General features: G+C 37.5%; 2 protein-coding genes across 2 annotated transcripts in view; one reads left to right on the plus strand and one right to left on the minus strand.

The window, feature by feature from the left end:
* Positions 1-23,542, plus strand: part of RAC1 (Rac family small GTPase 1) — a 46,096-nt gene that overhangs the window by 4,055 nt on the left and 18,499 nt on the right. Inside the window, exon 5 of the mRNA XM_032197539.1 lies at positions 8,875-8,958. Within this exon, the coding sequence (XP_032053430.1) occupies positions 8,876-8,958 (83 nt within the window). The 5' untranslated portion in view covers position 8,875. The remainder of the gene's footprint in view (positions 1-8,874; positions 8,959-23,542) is intronic.
* Positions 16,118-17,763, minus strand: LOC116495210 (small integral membrane protein 10-like protein 2A). Its single transcript, XM_032197541.1, has 2 exons — positions 17,545-17,763; positions 16,118-16,178 (listed from the first exon to the last, which is right to left on the minus strand). Exons 1-2 carry the CDS (start codon positions 17,728-17,730, stop codon positions 16,158-16,160), a joined length of 207 nt encoding a protein of 68 aa, XP_032053432.1. The 5' UTR covers positions 17,731-17,763; the 3' UTR covers positions 16,118-16,157.

Here is a 23,542-nt window from a genome sequence, read left to right on the forward strand (position 1 = left end):
TTGTCTCAGCTGGAAAAACACATTTATAGAAAATCGTGTTTGCTGGTTATCTTAATGGTTTCAAGACTGCTTGCACTTTTTATTAAGTCCAAGAAAAATTTTACATGTAAGTATTTTATATTGCTTTGGGGAACATCAAAGCTCAAGCTTAGCAAGTATATCATATTTTATGAATGGTGCTTTTTTGTATGGATAGGAAGATCATTCCCCTAAAATAGTCAAAGAAGCAAAATTAAATATGCTTGTTTTTTGAAAAACTTATGTGCTTTTTATGCAAATTAACTTCTAAATCACATCCTGAATTTTATTTGTGACATATTTCAAATTCCAATTCTTGACATATTTTTTTTTTGTTGTTGACACTTCTAAATGAGCGTAATCTATTCTTAGCATCAAATATTACTGGTTTTGGAAGTCATTGCTGGCTTCCATTGTGTATCACTGATAGGACAGCTGGTGAATGATTGAGCGAAGAGCACCAGAATGATCCAGTGAGGAAAATCAAATGCATTAAAAACTGTGGAGGTCCACCAGCTCTGTAATGCTTATGATGTGAAGTATACTAAGTGTTAGAACTTGTTCTACCTGTATTAATTATGCATAGTACTAGAAACAGACAGGATGCTTTTGAGTATGAAAGCTTTACCAAAAATAACAGAAAAAGATGACTTGGATTCAAAGGATCAGGGCTGAAACAGATCGATAGTGGAATTTTGTATAGAACTTGAGGGTTTTTTTTATCTAAGGGAAATGAAAGAGCTTGATATAAAGTAGTTCTCCAAGGGCGAGTGCACTGACTACAGCCATGCTCTGTTCTTACCCTGAGAAATAGCCACAGTCTGTTAATTCACCTCTGCTGGTACTTCCAGTTTGAGGTGGCTGCAAATATTACTGCGTAGTGTTCTTCAGTCTCACCAAGACCTGGGATTTTGAAAGTCCTTATTCATCCTACCCTGGGAGCTGTAGCTGGCTACAAGCCACATATGAGTCCTGTTCTATCTGCATACACATGGCAGCAGTTGAAGGATTTATTGTAGTAATGCTGATAACAGGGGAGGCCCCCACGGTTCCTTCCTCCCCACCTGGAGAAGCCTGCTTAAACAACTCCACAGTGTAAAAGGGCTGGCATCCCAGTGTACATACAGCAGCCAAGTGACAGGCTGGACTCGCTCGTGACGTGCAGTGTTAGAAGGGTTAGACCAGGTGCTCTTGTTGATTCACCAGCGAGCATCTGAAATGCAATTGCATATCTCCACGTGAGCTGGCTCAAATCTGGCTTTTGGCAAGTCAGCAGTGCACAAATCTGGGTTTAATAAGTATGGAACCATAAATTTAGCCAGGAGTAGGAACTGTCAACTAATGATGGTGATTTTTAGTGCCCTCTTAGCTGTTCATGTAACTGCCTGGAAACCATGCTGTAAATCAGAATACTCAATCCAGATTTTAAAAGTTATCTCTAAAATAATAATTTTCAACCTGTATTACTCCATTGATCAAATGTACACCACAAACAACTGCGCTGGCAGAATTGCAATATCAACTTTAATTTAAAATCATATGGGGGTAAAACCATTCTTTACTCCTTTTTTTTTTTTCCTAAACAACTTGTACTATTGGATTAAGTATGTATACTAAGAATTTTGTGCCATGTGGCCATCCAATAACTGAATTTAGTGTAGCATGAAATTGTAGTTGTATACTGGTGAGAGTATGTCTTCAGCATCTTTTGTACATTATTTTTAAATACATAGCTCCTGATGAGTCCTGAAGCAAAGGGGAAATGATACCTTGTTAAGTGGTGGTGTTTAGTATTTTAAATTCTTACTGTCTCTAACCAGGAAAGGTCCCTATTTATTCCAACTGCTGTAGTTAGAAAAAATATTCAAAGTCTGAAGCAGAAAAACACCACCTAAATCCTTTCCTTCTCATGTCTCTGCCCACTATTTTATTCCTTGCCTGTCCTCATAGATGTAAGAAAAATCCTGTACTCTTCTGTATCAAAACAGCAATGTTTTGGTATTTTCTTGCCATAAGTGTACTTTCAATTTAAAAAACAGTTCTTCACCATAATTGTCTTTCTTGTGCTGTATTTCTCTTTATAGTCTTAAAGAAAAGCTGTCTCTAAGTGCAAGATGATGTTAAGCAAGGGAGAGTCAAAGTTAAAACTTGGCAAGCACTAAAACAAAGAATTTTTCTAAGGAAATGGTGGAGACGGGTCAGATTAATTCCTGATGTAACTCCATTTACCTCAGTGCAGTTACATGAAGGATGGATTTGGTACCTTATGCCTCTGGGGTCAGGAAAGGATTTCTGTGATCTCAATCAGCAGTATAAAATAATCATTCTTAAGAAACAGAATTGTAAATTAAGCCTGATAGAACTGCCTCTGTTATTTTTAGTCTATTAATATAACTGTAAAAGAACAATAGGTCTAGAGAACAACAAAAAGGGCTTCATAAAAAAGATTAGTACATGATGATTTGCAGCCAACATCCTCCGTAACAGTTTGTGGGAAAAAGGAATTATGGCAGACTGTTAAAATGGGCAGTGACATCAGGGACAACTTCCCTTTCTTGTAAGTGCCAAAAGCTTTTCTCCAGCTTGCTGCATTGCATCTTTATTTTTTTCCTCCAATCTCATTCTTCTCCCCGACCATCTCTAGTTCAGTTGTCCATTCCCTCAAGTTTGTTTTGGTTCCACTGTGTGCACAGGGATCTCTGGTCTCTCTGCGGCTACTCACTGCTGAATTATCTAAATTCTTCTCTTTAGGCAGAAACATTCAATGTCTTCGGATGGAGAAAGGAGAGGTGTTTGGCCTATGCCCTAATTTCTTTTTAGATTTTAAATTTTGATATGCTTAAATTTGATATGCTTTAAAGCAATGTATTTTCACTCTGAGAACCCAGCCTCCACGTGTCAATCTGTAGTGCTCAAATATAGCTATACCCAGATATTACTTCAGTTTTAAAGCCTTGTTATGAAACATCAACCTCTGCCTCCCCATCCCACTCTCAAATTGAGGAAATACTTCTAATAGCACTATATTAAGATCTTTCCATAGTATAATGTAAAAAAGCCATGTAGTACATTAGTGCAATTAAATTGAAATCAAAAGTCTGCCTTTTTTATCCTTACCAACATGCAACTGTCAGTTTTAATACAGAGGAAAGGATCTATGTATACATGCATATAAAAGATGTGAAAATACAAAGGCATTTATTGAAAACAGACAAAACCAGGAAGATGATAAAATAGGAGGAGGAAGGGGCCTCAGATATAAAAACTTGCTTTGTATAGCAGAATTTATCACTAAAAGCTAGGGTTGGCAAATTGCCATGCTTTAGATAAAATAAGCTATGTAATGTAAAAAAAATGCTTGACAGTACAAAATACAGTAGATGCATTTGCAAAACTAATGTCCGACCAAGAAATTCAATAAAACATTTTTTAAAGTTTCCTTTTTTTTTTTTACGTGTATCTTTAAAAGCTTAATTATATTTTCTAATACCAGAAATCTCAGTTGTACAGATGCTCACTGTCCTCTGAGGATATCTTTATCAGGTGTACCATTCAGCAGGATATAGAAAAATTCCAAATATCCAAATTAAAAAAAGATTATGAAAATGTATTTTGAAAGCAAATTTTTGTTAGTCAGAACTATTGAAGCATGTTTTATAGGAAGATTATTTACATTTTAAAATATCTGCATTTTTAATCCACCAAGCTACTCAAGGAAACATGTACTGCTAAACATTTTCAAACTGAATAAAGAATATTTTTTCATGCAGAATATCTTTTCCATTTCCTTATTTGTTTCTGGGAAAAGATCCAGAGCTTTAGGAAATAAGAGGACGCTTATACCTGAAAGACTTGTCATGTAAAAGTTTTTGAAACCTGCAGAGAACACTACAAAAACATGAGAATCTTGGGTATTTAGTTCAGTTACTGTATCAGCTTAGAATAAATGAGCTCTCTTCCGCAAGGATATTTTCTTCCCCTGGCCTGGCAAGGTCAGAACTCTGGTCTTCCTGCTAGAAGAGAAACCATTGCAGTAGATGATGGATAATGAGCACAGCTAAATTCTCATGACTAACAGAATCATGCCCTTGCTCTCCATTCCCATCTGCAAGGCTTTTCCAGAGCTCAGCATGTATGGAGGATACCAAACCTGAAAAACAAGATGGCAGATAACTACAGTTAAACCAGATAATTTTTTTCAACATCTTCATCAGATTTACAAGATAGACTGTTACCTGAGTACTGCTCATATTCTTAAATAAGGTCTCTCTCACAGCAAAAAACTTCTGTAACTTGTTGACAGGAGCTATTATCTCCTTCATAGATTACATCATTCCATGAAGTATTTTTAGGCAGTTCTTGTATCTGAATCTTCAGCGTCCTGATTGCTTCTACAGAATTTCACATTTACTCTTTATGAAGAACAGTAGGTTGGCAGTTCTTTTTCTAGGTGCTGCTTGTTCCCTGAAATGTCCTGGACTTTCTGCATAAATTGTACAAATCTCTCCATTCTATAAATGTACTTCTTCCTGCTTTAGTAAAGCTGAGATACATAGTTATAAGTTAAAAGGAGATAAATTCTTCATTATTCTTCAGCTAAAATAAATAAATGCTTAAAATTATTAGAGAGGAGATAAAATTGTTTCTGCTAGGTTATGAAACTGCAAATAATGGCAGATAAATGCAGATGAAGTATTTTTCTCAGAAATCTAAACTTATAATCAATTGAAGATACTGTATCAGAATGCTGACCATGTGCAATAGGAACTAATAAAGCAGTAGCTTTATCAGGATGGGCTTCTGGAAGATCCACATTAATTCCACAATAATGCAACAGAAAAGGAAGGTATGCTTTTATCATGCTTCATGTACATTGAGGAATGTATTTCCATTCTTTGCTAACAGACTTTTAATAATTTATGGAAAGTACTTAAAACTTTAGCAGAAATATACTCTTGAGCTAGAAAAGTATTCATGTATGTGTATATTTATATGTAAATATATGTATGTCTATATACATGAAGGCAAAAAAATACAATTTCATATTTTATGCTAATGAGACAGTCTTTTATCCCTAGATCATAGGATTAGAGGCATTCCTGGTTGTGTAATGAGCAAATGACTCTCTGAAGGCTGTTACAAAGCCTGCATGGATATCCTGCCTTGGTTTCAGTCCAGTTTTGAACAGAGACACGGCACTCACTTTCAACAGCTGGTTCTAATGGGAACTCTTTCTTGATTTGTTTACAGACCCCATTTACAACACATGAGGAGCAGACTCTACCTCTGACTTTGGAGTCTGCCTTAGTAAAATCATTTCTCCTCCCATTCTGCCAATCATCAGCAATTGTTTAACACTTCCATAGTACTTCTTTAATAAAGAAAGACACAGCTAGTAACAGCAAATTAAAAAGATATCATCAACTGAAGTAAAATTCTCCCTGAATTATTGAATTTACTGGTAGCTGGGGTGTCTTCTTTTGTAAGTGGAAATTGCAGGGAGTCACTCTATTACTGCTGGGCCTATGTGTGTGCGGCACAGTTGCAACACCCTTTAGGATAACTGGGAGAAACTGACTGGGGGATTCTTCCTTGTGATAAGAAGCCTTTTATATATAGAAGAAGAACTTATTACAGCATGGCAGTGTTTGTCAGATTAATTTGAAAGCATGATTTGAATAAAAATGCTAAACTTTTTCTCTAACTATAGCACCAATGTCAAGCAGTTGCCTTTAAACAAAATAATGCAAGAGCCAGTACATCCCATATGAACAATGTATGAGCAACAACAACAAAACCCTAATGCTCTAGGAAAGAAAAAAAAATTAAAAAAAATTATTTGCTCTGCATAAAAGGCCATAACTGTATTAATGACTGTGTACAGTTCATTCATGTGAGATTATCTAAGTTTAAAAACCAATATTGACTAAAGCTATGTAAAAAATGTTAGCAAAAATTATCAATTTAATCATTCAAAGAAAGTACCAAATGATACCATTTTATAAACTGGAATTCCCAGCAGTTTTATTTGTTTTAGAAGGCCACCCAGTGTGCTCTAACTTTGGACATTGTATAATTTACTTTTCTAATTCTCAGCTACTAAATGCTGACAGTGTGATTCTAAATAATACATTTACTTTAATAGTGTTTATTTGGTAGGAGCACAATATTTGGAAAGTATGCAATGGATTTGGAAACACCTCAGACACATGGTATTGTATCCATTTGAACCTCTGGAAAGGTGCACGTTGACTCTACTGTCAGTATGCCTGGACCATTAACTTTGCCTAAATTTAAGGACATTCCCCAAAAACACAGGTCCTGACCTTTTAGTTTGGTTCACATAGGGATATCCTCATGCTTACAGAGCTCTGATTAAGTCAACAAGGCTAGACATCAGTACTGATCCTGTGTGATTGGATTACAGGATTAAAGTTGTGATTTGTCCTACTAAAACCACTTTAAGTTACTTAAACAGATAAATCCAACTATCAGATTTCTATTCTAATTGATTACACTTTCCAAAATGAAAAAAAAAACAAACAACCACCTTCACATTTTTAATGAACTATTTCACCTTCCTGTTTACTTTTTCATAAGGTGTATCTAGGGTGGGAAAGATAACAGAAATAACAACTCTGAGGGAAAAAATAGTAAAGGTGTTATTTCCCTTTCCCATGAAACTGATATAAAATACTTTTACTTTTTTATTCCCTTTGATTCCATTTCCAATCCTTATTTAAGTCCATCTCCCCATGGCCCCTGTTCTGTTTGACAGGTACTTTCTATAAAGGAAAGTCAGCTTATATCCAGGTTTTCTCATCTCATGCTGTAATTCACATTCCTCATCCTATGTTCCTGGTGAAAAGATTTATGAAAAATAACCAAGGATACGTTCAATATATTTTTTTTTCTCTTGTTACACCTTCCCCTGCCCTGGGTTTATTCCTTGCCTCTCAAGCTCTTACATGCTAGGTTGAGTCGTCCTGTATATGTCATTATTTCTCACAGCTAGAGTATCTGCTAGGATGTGGAAATGTGATTCCTTCCCAGGCAGATCAGCTGCTGGATTTGACAAGCACGTATGAGTAACAAAGGTTTACCAGACGTGTTTTCACTGATAAAAGCATTCTTTTATAGTAACTATAGTAGCTACAGCAATATCCAAAATGCAGTTGAAGTTTTGGACAATGCTATTTCAATAGGAGCCTTCAGAAAAAGCATTTCCTATATGGAGGAAAGACAGGCTGCTAAATAATCCATTCAGGAACAGCTACAATACCTCATGGGTACTTTATGAAAATACATTAGAATTTACTGTAAATTGAACAAGTAACAAAGAAGCTTGATGAAGCTTTAAAAAAATACAGTGATGAAAATCTCTACAGACTTCTGGATTGCTGGGATTGCAAAGTAAACAGTTCAGCTAAATAGAACTTAGAAGGTACAGTTACCAACTAAAAATGCCTGATTATAAACCAGGAAGAAAAGTGAAGAAGAACTCTGAAAATCATGTTTGACAGTGACAACACAGACCACACAGTTATTATTTCAACCAACAGATTGTAGCGAACACATATCATATATCACAGAGAAGGACTAGAAGCCTGCTATAGTCTGTACAGATGTTCTCACTAAGCAAGGAGCTAGAGAACAGAAGATGAAACCTGACCTAAAAGTGACCTGAAAGTATACAAGCAAGCCCTTAGAAAGGTGCTCTACTTCATCATATTTTTTTTTTTAATCTTAAATGCCTTTATATTGTAGGAGAGGAGCAAAGGGCAGAAATTGGAAATGTTATAATTATTTCTAACTCTGGAACAAGTCATACGTGCTTGCAGTCATACTTGGAATGCAAGGCTTAAGATCTGAAAGGCAATTTATAGGAAGCTCTGCTGCAGAAAAGATTTTTTATTACAAGAGGCCAGACAGGAACACTGAGCTCAGAAGGGTCATTTGTGAATAACTTCCAGCTTAAGTGATTAAGGGCTCCAGCCACTAGCCCGACCCACCCCTCCTCCCTACACACACACAAAAAGGCGTATCAGAAACATCCTGTTTGTCACTGCTGCTGGCTTTTTGTTCAATGAGCAAGAGGGGAGCATTTGACTTTTGTGTTGGTTTTGGTTCTTTGCCCTTAGGGATACTTCTAACAATGCATAATACATGAAAGAATTCTGAAATACTGATTTTTTTTTCTTCTTTGAACTATAAGGTTAAAGATAAATGCATTTTGATATGCATAGAAAGCATTTATGATAACAAATAAAAGCAGCACTTCCTAAGGCTCAAAATACTGATAATGTACTTTTACAAGCATGCTTGACAAGATCCTAATCTTTTTTTCTTTTTTTTTTTTTTTTTTTTAAACGTAAGGTAAAACAAATAACTTTCAAAAACCTTCTTCTAAAGAGATAGGCATAATTTCATCATTTTGTTGAATTATTTTAGTTTGGTTGGCTTATTTTTTATTTTAAGCTGCTATCATATCTGCCAGAAAAGACAAGAAATAAGAAACATAATGCAAAGGTGAAGGATGTATGAGACTAAATTGCCAATTGGTTCCTTTGTCAATTTCAGATTCCCATAGAGGAGGTCTGTGCTCCTCTACAATGAGAGATCTATTGTGAAGTGCAGAAAGAGAATTGATGGCACTCTGTTAACTGTGGATGTCTAACCATATGCTGAAAACTCACAGCACCTCCTAGACTATTAGATTTATTACCCCCGTTTCTTTTTTCTCACATTAAATTTATGTTTTGAGGGAAAAGACACTCAGCATTTATCATTAATATGTTTGAATTTCACGTTCAAGGCATCAACCATTTCTTCAATATCAATATAATTTCTTTTCAGAATGAATACTGCACATAACAATAGCATGTTTCCTCAGTATCGTCACTTATGGCATCAAGGGACCCTAAGAACAACCAAAAAAACGTAAGTTAATTATGTCTTTTGATTCCAGAATAAATCATCCAGTAGCAGCTTTCAGTAGGCAGATCTGAAGTGTGAAGGTTTTCTGGACATTTTTTTTTACTGCTCAACATCAAGCAGAAAATAAATGTTTATTCTACTCCTCTAGCATCACTTTGGTCAGCAAAAGCAGTAAGTCTAGCATTTAAACCCTTAGGAAAAACATCCAGCAGTATTATCCTGACTTATGCAAGAGAATTGCTGTGTATTTTCTATGTTTATCATGGTTTTCTTTCCTCTTCTAAAATGAAACTATGGTGCAAGACTAGATGTAGTTAGTAAATACCTTGGAATTAAATTCACTGTGACTGGTTCATTAAGGTGTGTCAAAGAAAAAAAAAAGTGTAAAAAGAAGGCCAACCAATTAGCATGGGTTGCTAATATGATTAAGCTAGCCTAGAGCTCAGCTACCACATTTCCAAAGCCAAGCATAAATGCACTTGTTTTAGAGGTTTTTAATGTTTGGTATGAGATAAACATTTTATATTGTCAGGAATAGGAGCTCTTAAGTTATATGCACATCTGTACACCTGACTGAAAAATCAGAATGAGGAGCAGCACAACTAGCTCTTCCGTTGAGCACAGACAAAAGATCTTTTTTAAAAGATTTTTATTTGTTTTAAATAGCTTGATAAAACCCACCAATCGGTATTCAGAGTTCAATTGTAAACAGTTACAGTAATTTACCACTGTGTATTGATTTTGTACATTAAGCTATTTGCAGTGACAATCCATAAGACAAGTCAAATTCAGCATATTTATAAATTGAAATGCACTGTACTAAGATAAAACAATGCCACAACTGAAAATGTTCAAAAGACTGATGTTTAACTCCCTCCTGTGGTGTAAGCAAGCAGCATCACAATCGGCTCCTGGCAGCTTAGACTGCACTCTTATTCAAAAGCCTGTATTCATTGCATTAGGACAACAGATTTCAAGTTTACTATGGAAACTCACAAGTTCAAAAGTGTTATAATAAATTTCTAAAATACATACAAAGTTGTAAACATCTTTCTCTGGAACACACACAAAAATGGTTTGTGCCAGCCTCCTCTGTCTCCCACACTGTAATAAAAAAATAATTAGGCCAAAGACCAAGGCCATGGACTAAAATTGTTTTGCATGGGTAACATCACAGTTCACAGAAAGTATTCTAGTGTCAGCATTTATAATTAGTGTCACCAGCAGGGAGCAGAACTCATCTTAAAGGAAGTTCACGGAACACTCATCAACTGATGAACCAGGCACTAAGCAATAGATTTACCTATTTTTAGGAACAAAAGCTTAATTACATCCAGATATTTTTATATTTGAAAAAAGGTGAAATTGACTGTAAGCAGAAAATAAAAGAACATTTCTACCTGGCAAAGATGGATTTTTTTTTAACCATTTTTGCTATCGGGTTCTAACTATCTAGATCTTGCACAAAAAGAGATTTTCCAAACAGACTATAACTATATTGAGATCACACAAATACACAGGATCGTTTCAAGGCAGATTTTTTTTTTTCCTGGAAGTCCCTCAGGCCATTTTAAAAAATGTCTTAGTTTTCAAATCGATTTCAGCATTAACAATGAAGTAACATTTTACTTGGTCTGAATCTTGTACCACAAATTCCAAAAAAAAATAAGATCATTGATATCTTGGAATGCAATACAGAATTAATTTCAAAGTACACAGTAATACGGCTTACTTACTGCAGGGTAATAAAGGATAGCTTCATTCTAGCACTTCCATATTATTCTTATTTCACAACAACTACCAGCAACTAGTTTGTGTCCTGGTATTGAGTATATGAGCTGATCATAAATATTAACATTTTCATAAACAAGTTGTTTGTTTGAAAATTCTGTCAAGTGCAGCTCGTCACTGAGGATTAGAGGGTTTGTAGTCTGAGATACCAAAAGGGAATTCACCACAAGTATTACAAAAATCCTAAAAAGTGTTTTTCTTTCCAGTTATTGACTGTGCATCACAGAAACAAGCATCATGACACATTTTGTAATATGCAGTCTTGAAAAAAAAAATGTTTTAAAGTATTAAGAGTATTTTCATGTGAATTTTTCGGAAGGTCACAGTATGACTTAAAAACAAAGTTTTGAAGCTAGTGTAACTGTTTCTTAAATTTCAACCTCAATGTATTTGATAAGCCCTAAATTCTAGCTGCAATTCTCAGCCAACAGATGTAAACAAACTTTAATACTAGATTTTAATCAAAGCAAATGCTTTGTTGAGAAAAGCAGAAATACCTCACACTACCTACTTACTGTTCTGTCAGATGTATCACTCGTCATACACCCTTATGACAGACTATGGATACTTGCATCTTGATGTGGTTACTGTCAGTTTATGTATTACAGGGGAGCATTTCTGAAATTACACAATTTCAGCATATGCTTATGCTGAAGAATGATGTGGAGGGAAGAGAAGGAAAACATAAGTAGGATCAGGCCATAATTAAAAACAAAAGGAACAACTTGACAATAAGCTGATATATTGGAGAAGTAAGTAGAGACTTGCTTCTTCCAAAAATTAAAAGAATGTATACTTTTAGTATAGGCATACACACACTCCTTAAGGAGGGGCAAACGTGGAAAAAAAAAAAAAAAAAAAGAAAACTTTGGCAAAGTTTAAGAAAGTGCCATCTTTACAGTTGTAAAAAAAAAAAAAAAAAAAAAAAAAAACAAGTAGTAAGAGGTTAAAAACTGTCTACAGTTAAAATTGTCTCATGGTGCATGACAATGCATACAAATAGTTTCTAAGATTGCACTAATACCACATTGAGAATTACAACATCATCTGTACTGAATTTTGCATTGTAATGTCAAGAAGTAAATAATAGTTTGCATAAGCATTCCAACATCATACTGTGATAATACATTTTCACCCACATGCAGAGCTCTGTGCACATACATTTAAAAGTATATTTTCTTTTTTTTTTTTAAAAAAAAAAAAAAGCAATACACCATATAGTAAATTTCCACTTAAGTGTATATTTGTGGGAAACTATTACGCAATTCTCTAAATATTGAGTATTTTCATTGTTTTCTAATGACAGAAACACAAGTTTCCTATGTAGTACAGGAGGGATCTGGACACTGGTTGATGAAATTTTAAAAAGCAAGAATTGTTTAATAGAAATACCCCTTTTCAGCAGCAGTAGAATAGCAGGATTTAAGAGGAACTGGAAATAAGAAGGCAACTCCCGGTTCAGTTTAAAGATCCCTTGCCCCTATTAAAAGTTATTTTTCTGTACTATAATAAATCATCCAAAAAACATTCTCAACCCTAACAACACATTTATTCAGAAAAGCAATTTCCATATAGAACTTAGAGGCCACAAAATTCCATACAAACTGGTTCTAAGCAGAGACATTTCCTATTTTTGAGATGAGTTGATATTGAAACATTTGTGGAGAGAACAGTGGCCTAAACCACGTACTGTGTTTGATTTATATATAGCTTCAAAGGATTGACACCCTTTTGGTTTACTATTCTCCCACTAGAAAAGAAAAAAGCCATTTGAGCATTGTCTCTGCTAGTCAAATAGATCTATTAGTGCAAGAATAGTGTTTCCCATTTGTGGCCTCCCCATGCTTAAAGTGCAGTATATTACATGAGATTTCAGCATACCAACATCCTTTATTTGAGTTTCAGAAGGAATGTTCAAGTTAGAAAGTTACCTTTTAGGCTTTAAACAATAAAATCCAAGGCAAAGTACATAAGCTATCTTAAAAATGGATTAAATCCACTCACTTAAGACATTCTTTAAGTCTTATATTCAATATACATATAATACACAAAAAATAACATGTCACTTAACTGTATTGTATCTGTATTTAAAGTGATCCTGTAATAAGTAATTAAAGGCCACTCAATGCAAATTTTGCTTGAGACAGGACTATGTTATCTGGACTGCGATACATAGTCCAGATATTTCATCATTCCAAGATTCCCACCTGCATAAGTTTATCAATAATAAAACAGCTCTTGGCACCCCACTGTACACACAGTTCAATGCTAATTAACAGGTGGTTTCTCTCATTTTTCCTCTTTTTTTTTTTTTTTTTTTAAATCACCATTAAGAGTCAGTGTGTTAAAAACTGGATTAGTGATTTTATGCCTTCAGCAACTTCTCTCACCTAGTAACATGTACTTGGTACTACTTACAAGCTTTTCTTTTATGTACCGATGGTTCCCAAAATACGTGGTTTCCAAATGACGTACAACAGGGAAGAGAATCTTCCAGGCCATACTCTTCATGTGAACAGAGGAGGTTCTAGGCAAATACAGGTACAACCATACCAACAGATTCTCTAAATAGGAAGTTCAAGCAATCAGTTGTGGATTCAGGACTATGTTTGGGTGCAACTTTAAAAACAAACAAAGAAACCTCACCATACCAGAAGATGGTATTTCTTTACCTGCGTAGCTACTTATAGAAATTAAAGATGCAGTTGCACATTTCTTTAAAGCAATCAAGCCAGCTTAAACAGGCTCCAGCCCCAACCTCCACTTTCATTTCTGTACCCGCAGCTCTGCCAACTGTTAAACACAGCAGGGTTAAACTCTATACAGACAACAGTTGACACCATAACTCAGATAAGCCACAGACTTCTGGGGAAATGTCTTTGTTTCTTGTGTTTTGGGGAACCACATAACCTCAGCAATCTTGATCAATAAATGCTTGCGTTACTACCACTGCAAGAGTGATAAACTGCAGTAGTGGAGATGGGAGAGAAAAGTATGAACGGCTTGACAAGAAGGAAACTATTACTGTCAAAATAATTACTTCAGATACATAATGCATTATTATTTTGAAGTTCCTGTAGTTTTGTGACTAGACGTCATGTAGTCAAAAGTCTTGAACTTTAACAATTAATAAAAATATACACCAGGGGAAAAGCTATTTTTTAAATTAAAGCAAATGGCTTTTTTCCTCTTCTAACATCCAGAAGAAATAGTCAACCAGTTGGGATAACAAAAACACAACATGCCATCTAACACAAGAAGTAGTGTACCTTACTTTTAGTACTCAAGTAAGGCTTAGAAAAAAATATATCCTCCAGTATCTTGCCCCATAACACTGCTAACCAACATCTCATCTTCATAATCACGGACTTCTCTATGCTAGTATACCAACTCCCAAGCAAACATTAGAAACACTACTAGCTTTCCAGGTCAATACAATTCAAACTGAACGCAACATCATCATTTACTCCATTTCCAAAGTGAAGTAAGCTAGATAGTAAAAATGACGTGATATGTCACCCACTGGCATGAGTTTACTCCACATTAAATCCCCACTTTTAGCTCAGACTGAAGAGTTAGCTGAAGACATATCCTAACCCATCACATCAATACCTCCTTCTTTAGGGAAGTCCAAAGACTAAGGCGCACTAAGCCTATCTATACTAAGTCAGTTGTTGAGAATTTTGGACACTAAGTTCAAATTTTGACCTACTGCACAATGAGTTTCTCCATCTACGTGTCCACAGGATCGTATTCCTACAATTTCTTATTCACAAGCAGCTCTATTGATTTCAACATGCTTGCTCCATTGCTTGCCAAACCCTGTTTTCAGAAGTCTGTCCCAAAGCCAAAGTCAACAGGCCTAGAAATTATTATTATGCCTCAGTGATAACAATCACTATTTCAAGGAAATAAATTGTTCTCTTAAAAAATTATTTATAGTGTGTCTATTGTAGCCCATTAAAACTCATGAGATCCTGTTTAAGTTAGAGCAGTATCACCCTTGAAAGGAACACTGCTGAGAATTATGCCATATTGAAGACCACCACCCCAAGAGCTTTCTGATTCGAAGTGTTTTAAGTACTGATACATTAGTTATGGTTGATTTCACACTGGGAATTCAATTCTACAAGCAGTAGTTTCATTGGAAATGGTTGTAAACAGTAGCCAAAGTAATCAGCAAATACAAACCCTTAAGAAAACAAAAGGATCTGTGCTAAACAGTCAACTTGAGTTCTAGTCTAGTGTTAACAGGACACCTGCAGAAGTCCCAGAAAGTGTTGAAATTAAGTTTGTTCCAATCAGAGGCAGACATTCTGTACTTAAAAAAAAAAAAAAAAAAAAAAAAAAAAAAAGCCTCTTATTTCAACAGCCAGTTTTACCAGCAACTACACAAGTATAATTTCACTTCAGCTGTCTATCACTAAAACCTGAACTGCAACCTTGTCTCCAATTTAATCAATTCAGTTTCTATTAATGTTAAAAATAATAACTATTAAAATTTTAGTATGTTTTTACCTTCACTACTGCATACCAGAGACCTGCTAGTGCAAAAGCTAGGACAGATATTACTAGCTGTATGACATGAAAACTGGTAGTCACATATTGTACACTTGAAAGCATTGTCTTATATCCAAGTGGTTGCTCTGAAGTAACAGGGATTAAGTAACAAAGAAAAATACACAATTTCTGGTTGTTTAAGAGTCCCATAGCATAATCATTCAGTGAGGCAACTGGAACAAAATAGAGATCAGTAAGCCCACCAAACTCCAGCTCTTCGAGAAGTGCAAGCTGCAACTCATTCTCTATGCTGCTGCTCACTTCTAATTCCAGAAACTGCAGTTCTTGATTACACTGCAACTTTCCCAGCCATTCATGTACAAAACATACAAAGTTATCTCCTGGGCAGCTTAAGCTAAAGTCTGCAGCAAAACTACGAGCTTTCTCCAGCCAGCCCATTACTGAAATATTAATGCAGTGAGAAATTCCATCAAGCCTGGCTTCCCCAGAAGAAAAACACAGACAAAATGAATCTTTCCAAGGAACCGCTGGACTTGAGTTTCTCCCTGCTGATTCACTCAAACTCAGAGGCATTTCTTTGCCAACATAAGGCGGAGGTATATTAATAAAGAGAGAACAATTCCTGATGTTAAAATAAAGTAATTCTTTTTGTAAACTGCTACTATGATTCTGAGAGTTGTTCAACACGGAATGTACACGTGTCAGGTGAGCTGCAGCCTTGTGATGACCTGGGCCACTGTCACATACTCTTCCTGGGTTTAAATCTTCTTCCTTCATATTCCTAGAGAAGACAAACATAGCTTTGCTTTTTCACAGCAGAATGAGCTTGAAGAGGAACGTGACTGACTGTAGTCGCAGCATAGAGTACGAGCAGCATAACAAGTGACGATTCAGTGGATCTCAATATGGACCTACAGAGAAAGGATACAGAATGTTATTACACTAATCTCCCGCCCTGATATTTTTTTTTTCTAAGCTCATCCCACAAGAAAAAAAAAAAAAAAAAATCATCTTTTCTCTAGATCTTAGTACATAGAAAAACAAAAATTCTTTAACATAGGGAGGAACCCAAATGCAGAACTTAAGAGTAGTCCAAACAGACAAGTCACCCTACAGACTGCTTTGAACATATCTAAAGGGGTAGGAGGTGTAGCCAAATATGAACTTTATTCTGTACTTTGAGTTTGATGTTACCAAAAGAGTTTGTACCAAACATCAATGTGAGTCAGCAAACGAGCAGCTAGGAAGATTGACTCTGTAACAGCATGATTTTCCCTCACCAGTACAAACACAGACTGTAACTGATTAGAGGCTTAACGTTAAAGGCAAATATTAAAGTCATGTTCCTGTAAACAGAAGTACATGCTGCAGTCAGTCAGAGACAACGCCGGAAATCAAGAAGGTGGCGTGAACAGCTTCCCGAAGGGAACCGGCCAGACTGGCAGTTAGAGGACACTGCTTATGCTGCAGCCAAATGACAAGCTGATGGTATTACAAGAGAACCATTACGTAGCAGCATAGATAAGAAGCAAAGGCGAGGCATTTTTAGCCACCGAGCTTATTACTATGCCACGTGTGTAATTTTTGGCAGCGTGGCTCAATATTAAGCTTCAGAATTGCAGGACAAATGCGTCCCAAAAATAAAAACATGAGGCACCGCTTTTTGACCTCTTCCCTCTCCAGCGTGCCTTTTACGAGTCGCAGGCTGCAGGCAGCCTTATCTGTTAGCACTCGGCCACCAGCCAGACGTCAAAACTTTGAGCACTGCTATGTTTACGAGCAGAGAGAGCGCCCAACCTTTGGCTACACCAGATGTCCGTAGCCTGCTTCTGTTGCCAGTTATGTTAAAAGCAAAGCTCTTATTTCGGCACCAAACCAATAAAACTTCCACCCTGTGAGGGATACCAGGAATGCCTTTAGGTCACAGCTTGTTTAGGGAGCCCCCCGTTTTGTAGAAGCCAGGAGAGACGTTAAACGTGACCTGTCATTGTCACGCAGTTACATTGGGAGTTAAAGCTACCCCTGCGTTCTCCCTGCTAGAGCTTGTTCTTGGCTTTAAACACGTCGTTTTATTAGGAAATTATTTTATCAGGCACCGAGCACACGACACCCGAACAGAAGCGCTCCCAACCCAAGCTGAGGATGCCCTCAAGCCCAGGATGACTCGGTAACGGGGACAAACGCGAGGACGGCACACGGAGACACGGGGGCTGAGCAGGGAGCACCCCGGAGGGCAGCCCGGAGCACGGGGCCGGCCCGGCGCCGCCGCCCACCCACCTGCAGCCGCACGTTGAGCATCATGGAGGCGACGATGTAGAGGTACGGGAAGTTGATGCGGAGCTTCCAGGCCAGGTCGAAGAAGATGAGGAGGGTCCTGGTCAGCCCCTTGCAGAACACGCCGTACGACCTGGCCGCGGCCGACTGGGAGAGCCTGGCAGCCAGGGCGGACAGCGCCGCCGCCATAAACCCGCGGCCCGGCCCCGCCGCCCGGGCCCCGCCGCCGCTGCCGCCGCCGCCACCGGGTGTCAGCAGCGGGGAGGAGCCCCCCGCCCAGCGACGTGCGCGCCGCCGCCTGCGTGCCGCTGCGTGCGCGCCGCCGCCGCCTGCCGGCCGGGGCACGCCTGCCTGAGGGCGGCGCGCGGCCGTTGTGACCGTTGGGGTGGGCGCGGCCGCTCAGTTCCCTCAGCCCGGCCGCCGCCCGCCCTCGGATGTTGGGAGCCCTCGGAGAGCGGCTGGGGCTCCTCACAGCCCCTCCAGGCGGGTGGGCTCTCGCCGCTAGAGAAGAGGAGCCCCAGGGCTTGGTTCGTTGAACCTCCTCAACGCAAATGAGTGGGCTGTCCATGTTGATAATGATTTTTGCTTCCCCCCTCCCCCCCTTTTTGTTTTTGTAATTCTGTGCTTTATGCAGTTCGGCGATCAATGCTGAAAACCACCTATTTCCACAAGCAAACGCTTTATGCTTTTCAAGGCAGCACTTCAATTCTGAATTTAAAAGCAATGTTCATAGGTTACACTTAAACATTTTTTAGTCATACTCTAGGAAGCTCTTTGAGGTACATTATCATCATGACACTTAACTTTGCCAGTAGGGGAAAGCACCCCAGAACAGACAACCCATATCATTTATGAATATAATGAAACAAGAAAAAAATGCCCTTTTCTACCAGAACTCTTCTATGTAGTTTTCATTCAATTAACTTTTAATAACTGTAACGTGAAACAGAAAAATCAATCTATCGATCTAAACTCTTCGTGAAATATTATTGTATTGCCACAGAATCACTCTGGTGCACAGGGAGAAATTCCGGTACAAAATTGGACACGCTCCCAGGTTTATCTGCAGTCCCTTTGTCTGAAATGCTGTTTTGTTCGTTAGCTACATAATAGAGCGGAAAACCCCTGGAAAACTCACTCTGTGTTTGGAAACTGTAAACAGTCCAATTAAGGAAAATACAGGCACTGGCTTGTGCTCTCAGGAACTGGAGTATTTTAAGGATGCGGCGTGTTTTGAGGGCTTGTCCGTCCTGCAGGTGAGGAGGTACCGCAATACCTTCCTGCTGCCTGAGGTACCAGGCAGCCCCTCCAGCCTGATCGGGACTAGAACGTGGTTGTCAAGGGCAGAACCAGTCACTGGAGCTGTCCTTAACCAGTTCTTTCATCTTATCCAGCTTCTGAACAGATCTGAAGAAACCCGCTTGGATCTCAGGCCTTCAGATAAGCCTCTTATGAGTGTGGAAGTCCAGGACCCCCTTCCTTCACTCCCTGCTTTTTGATTCTGGACAGCTGTAGCTCATTGCGGTCATCTAAGCAGATCTGACCGAATGTCAGACTGTGGAGTTAAATGCTCTCTCAGAGCTCTCTCAGACTATCCTACTGATTCTTAAAAGCAAAACACTGCTTATTCAGATCAAAAAAGTATCAAAGAAAATGCATCTTTTAGAACCCACCTTATCAGATACCTATCCATCTTCCCCAGGGTTTCCAAGCAGATTCAAAGCTCTTTGGGTCCCTCTTCAGTCACAGAAGAAGGACTGTTTGTCAGTCCTTTAATCAAAGCTGAAGAATCCCCTTTGAGGCCAGGATTGATCTGTCTATGATCTGTGATGTCTATGATTTGACATCTCTGTGCCTAGGTCTCTTGAGCCTACCTGCACTATTAAAAGGAGGAGACAGGGCTTACCTGCACCATCTTCATTTTGGAGAACATGAAATAATAGCCTCCACTCTCCTCACAACTTCATTCATAAAGTATCCCTTGGGTTATTTCAGCACATCATTCAAAAAAAAGGGAAAGAGACTGAAGTTATGTATATTATTCATAAAGTGAATGCAATAGCTTGCAATTCAAAAAGGTTTCCAAAGATGGGCATATGCTTCTTTCTGCAAGCAGTAGTATTATTGCTGTGTAGTATGTCTATCAGTTCAGCTGGGCTGTTTTGTGAAGACAGTGGTGCTGTATCTTTTTTTCCTCCACATCTGAAGTTTTTAATAACCCTGTTAGTACTGAAGACACTGAGGACACAGGAACAAAGATGTGTCCAGGTGCTACAACTGAAATTCCAAGTTAACTAAAATTCTTCAATGTCTCCATTCCTTTCTCTGTTATATGTACTGCAGCCATCTATTCTAGCAGATGAGCACAAAGTAATTTAGCTGCTCTAAGACATTTAGCAGCTTTTTGAGATTATATTGAATGCAACATGATATATAAAGACTAAATCAGGAAGCTGATTAGGTTGTATTTATCAGTTGGTATCTGTCAGATTCTCATTAGTTTGGGCTCATGTTGTTAATTGACAGAATTGTGACACTATCAATTTCAAAATCTTGATTAAGAATTTGACACACAAGAGAAAATACTGACGTTAAATTACTTTTTACACTAAAATAAGCAATATCATTAATAAATTAGGTCATAACAACAAGTTAGCGTTGGTATTGATTTGGATCTAATTATTTAATTAAATACTGTGTTTGATAAAATAATCTTTAGTTTTCCAACAAAGAAATGCAAAATGAAAAGATAATTCAATTGAATACCAATTGAAGAGCTTCATCAGATTTTGTCACATCAGGATTTGGAAATTAGCTACTTATTCAAAATTAAAATAAACCCCAAAGCCACCCCCCACTTCCTCCTTTGATTTCAGCTCTGTCATGGTGGTAAAATCCTTCCTTTTCAATTTAGATAAAACACAGATTACTTTAATATGCAGAAGTTCAAAACTATTGACATGCAATTTGTGGCTGAGAGCTGCAGAAATCCTTTTCCATCAATTTAGTGCCATCATTCCATTTTGCTTCCTAACCCTGACTCGCCTTTCTCTGTTGTATCAGACAAGCACACCCTTATCTTTGAAGTCCTTTCATGTTTTATTTCATTCTGCTTAAAATTTCTCCTCAGGAATTCAAATATTTATTCTTCTATTCAAAGAAAAAATGTTGTTAGTCAACATTACTCTTGTTACATTTTCAAAATGTACTCTGAAGCTTTCTCAACTTTTATCTGTTATGTTTAGGAGTTCCTCATATGCTCATACAAAGATTTCTCTGTTCTCCTTCAGCGCTTATATGATACTTTACTTCCAAAAGAAATAAAAATTAGGCCCTGGATGTGCATACCACATAGACCAATGTTACCTAACAGCATCCCCATATTTAACTATATCTGTCTTTCATCTGCTTTTGGATAGGCCTGTTTTGGGAAGGGACGTCTCTGCGCTCTGGTGTGTAACACAAAAGTCCTTGTGCATGTGATTGGGTCTCCAAGGTTCTCTGTAAGAGCTACAAAAGCAGAGATACACTATGAGCACTTTGCATTTCAATGAGAGAGAATTTAGGGTTATTTATACTTAGTTTCTTTCTGGTATCTTTTTATATCCATTGCTATTTATAAAAAAAAAAAAAAAAAAAAAAAAAAAGACAATTGACAACAAAATGATTGCAAAAGACCGAGATCATAACAAAAACTTGAAAAAGAGAAAAGTCAGATTTTTTAAACAATAAAACATTTTGTTCTCTTCAGTTCCTGTAATCTTCTGTGCTCTTTTGGACTGAAAGTTCACTTAAAAATAAATAAAGAAAATAAAAGAAAAAAGAGAGAAAAGAAAAAAAGAGCCAGATGGTTCCTAACAAACCTCTTCTTGTGAGTGGGTTTTTAGGGCTGCAAGGAAACTTGTCAACAGCTCTGGTAGCCCGTCTGCTGATGCCGTGCTTTCCTTCCCCAGCAGCAACCAGCCTTGGCACTCTGCAATCCCAGGCGGCCCTCAGAGGGTTTATTGTCCCTGCTGACAAAAGCGTTCAGTTTACTCTTTTGGTTTGTGATGTCTAATTTTGAGCCCCCTCTCTACAAAATCTTTCAGAAAATTAGGTGTACAACACGCTGCGGATTCTAACAGCACATTGTTGTTGAGTCATAGTTAGATGCAATTGAAGCTCCTGACAATATGAATAACTCTTGCAGAAGCTATTGTGTTACCATACAGCGCTGCAGTGAGCTTGTACTGAGAAGCATTGGTCCTCTAACATACACAATGCTCAAAAGACACGAGACTACATTTGAACAGGCGTTTTTTGTCAGTTAAAAAAATGCAAAATCTAACAGGATATCAAATTAGCTAGCTGCCAGAAGTATGCAGAAACACCAGGCACCCAATTGCATCTCTTGCTATTGGGTGAAAACAGAAGGAAGGTGATTAACCTATGCCACCGTTCACATAGATTGTTCTGCAAACAGGACAATTTTGTAATTGTTATATTTAGGAACTGCGGAATAAATCAACTTATTTGGGGAAGTCTTCCTCTTCACGGGAAGAAGCAGTTTAGCAGCTTACAAATGTACATGCATTGGGAAAAAACAAAAATCAACAAACAAACAAACAAACAAAAGTTTTCCAGAAAAGTTTTTAATTCAGCTGAGAAGTAGGCTTCTTACCTTTTGCCTGTCCTCGGGCAAATTGACCACAGAAGACTTGTCCTTGTAGGTCCTAGCTTTACTGAAGCTCATAAGCACGCCTGCAAGCCTGGAGCAAAAGTAACTCTTGATCTTTCAAAGGAGTTCAGGTAGCCAAGTCAAAGCTCGTAGCCTTCAGTCTTTATTCATGTGAAGAATAATTGGCAGGTGGAAGGCAATATAACTAGTGGGGCTGAATGGACTTCTGTCATGGCTAAACCTTTACCCATTTCCTCAATATCTGAAAGCTCATTTCTGTGAAATGCTTGATACCAACATAGGTAGAAGATGAGGGGAATCTCTAGTTTACACATCTGTGTACTTCGGCAATGTCTCACCTAATGGCATAATTTGATGCCTTTCAGTTGGCAAAAAGACTTATTCCCTTATTTCTGCTGAGGTATTTACAGTGATAAATAAATAAATAAGAGAGTTCTAATGTCTTGTTAATAAATATATAATAATGTCTCTATTCCAAAAAGCTTACAGCCATATACAGGTATTACTGTGTAGTCCCGCTGTCTTCAGCAGCTCTTGCTGTAGTGAGCGCTGTCTGTTACTGCTTGCTAAACCTGAGGGGAGGCAGAAGTGAATGCAAAGCCTTATGTGGTTTTTATAACTGAAATTCTGCACAGAAGAGGTATTTGTCAGAAGCTATCTAAAGAAAATACAGGACTTGTTTGTGTCGTGTATGTATACCAGCTAAATCATCTATGCTAATATGCTAATATCACACAAATACAATGCATTTATTTTACAACTTTTCCTTATTAATTTAGAGATTTATATATGAACATTTTATTTGCATACTCCTTTAATCTCTTCTCTCTGATGCAGCAAATGCTGACATTTAAAAGCTGTGGTTCCTTTTTTACTGCTGGCTTTGGTTCCTCTAGAGCAGACTGAGTACTATATTTGAACAGTGTACATATCACATGCTAGTACTGTGTTTTTTTTCAAAGCTCAGGAAACTAATCATGCCAAAAATGTCTGCTTGGAATAGCTAAAACTTGTGGATGATTATTTGTGGATTATATTATTTTTAATATGAATTTTATGTTACTATATCTCCCCAACTTCTGTGAAGATTTCCTCTTCTCCAAACAGCTTGAATACATCCTTCTATCTTGATTTAAAAGTGGGAAGGCAAAGGGGCTCAGTGAGTGACAGGAAGGCCACAAAGGCAGGTAATGTCACAGATGGAACTAGAATCCAGGAGGAAATGTTGGTTCCCTAGTCCTGTGCATAAAGATTTCTTTCTACCAGTTACTATATATCCCTAATACTATATCATTAATCACTTGAGTTTTACCAGCAACTCAA

Source organism: Aythya fuligula, chromosome 15 (assembly GCF_009819795.1).
Source record: "Aythya fuligula isolate bAytFul2 chromosome 15, bAytFul2.pri, whole genome shotgun sequence".
Classification (NCBI taxonomy): domain Eukaryota; kingdom Metazoa; phylum Chordata; class Aves; order Anseriformes; family Anatidae; genus Aythya; species Aythya fuligula.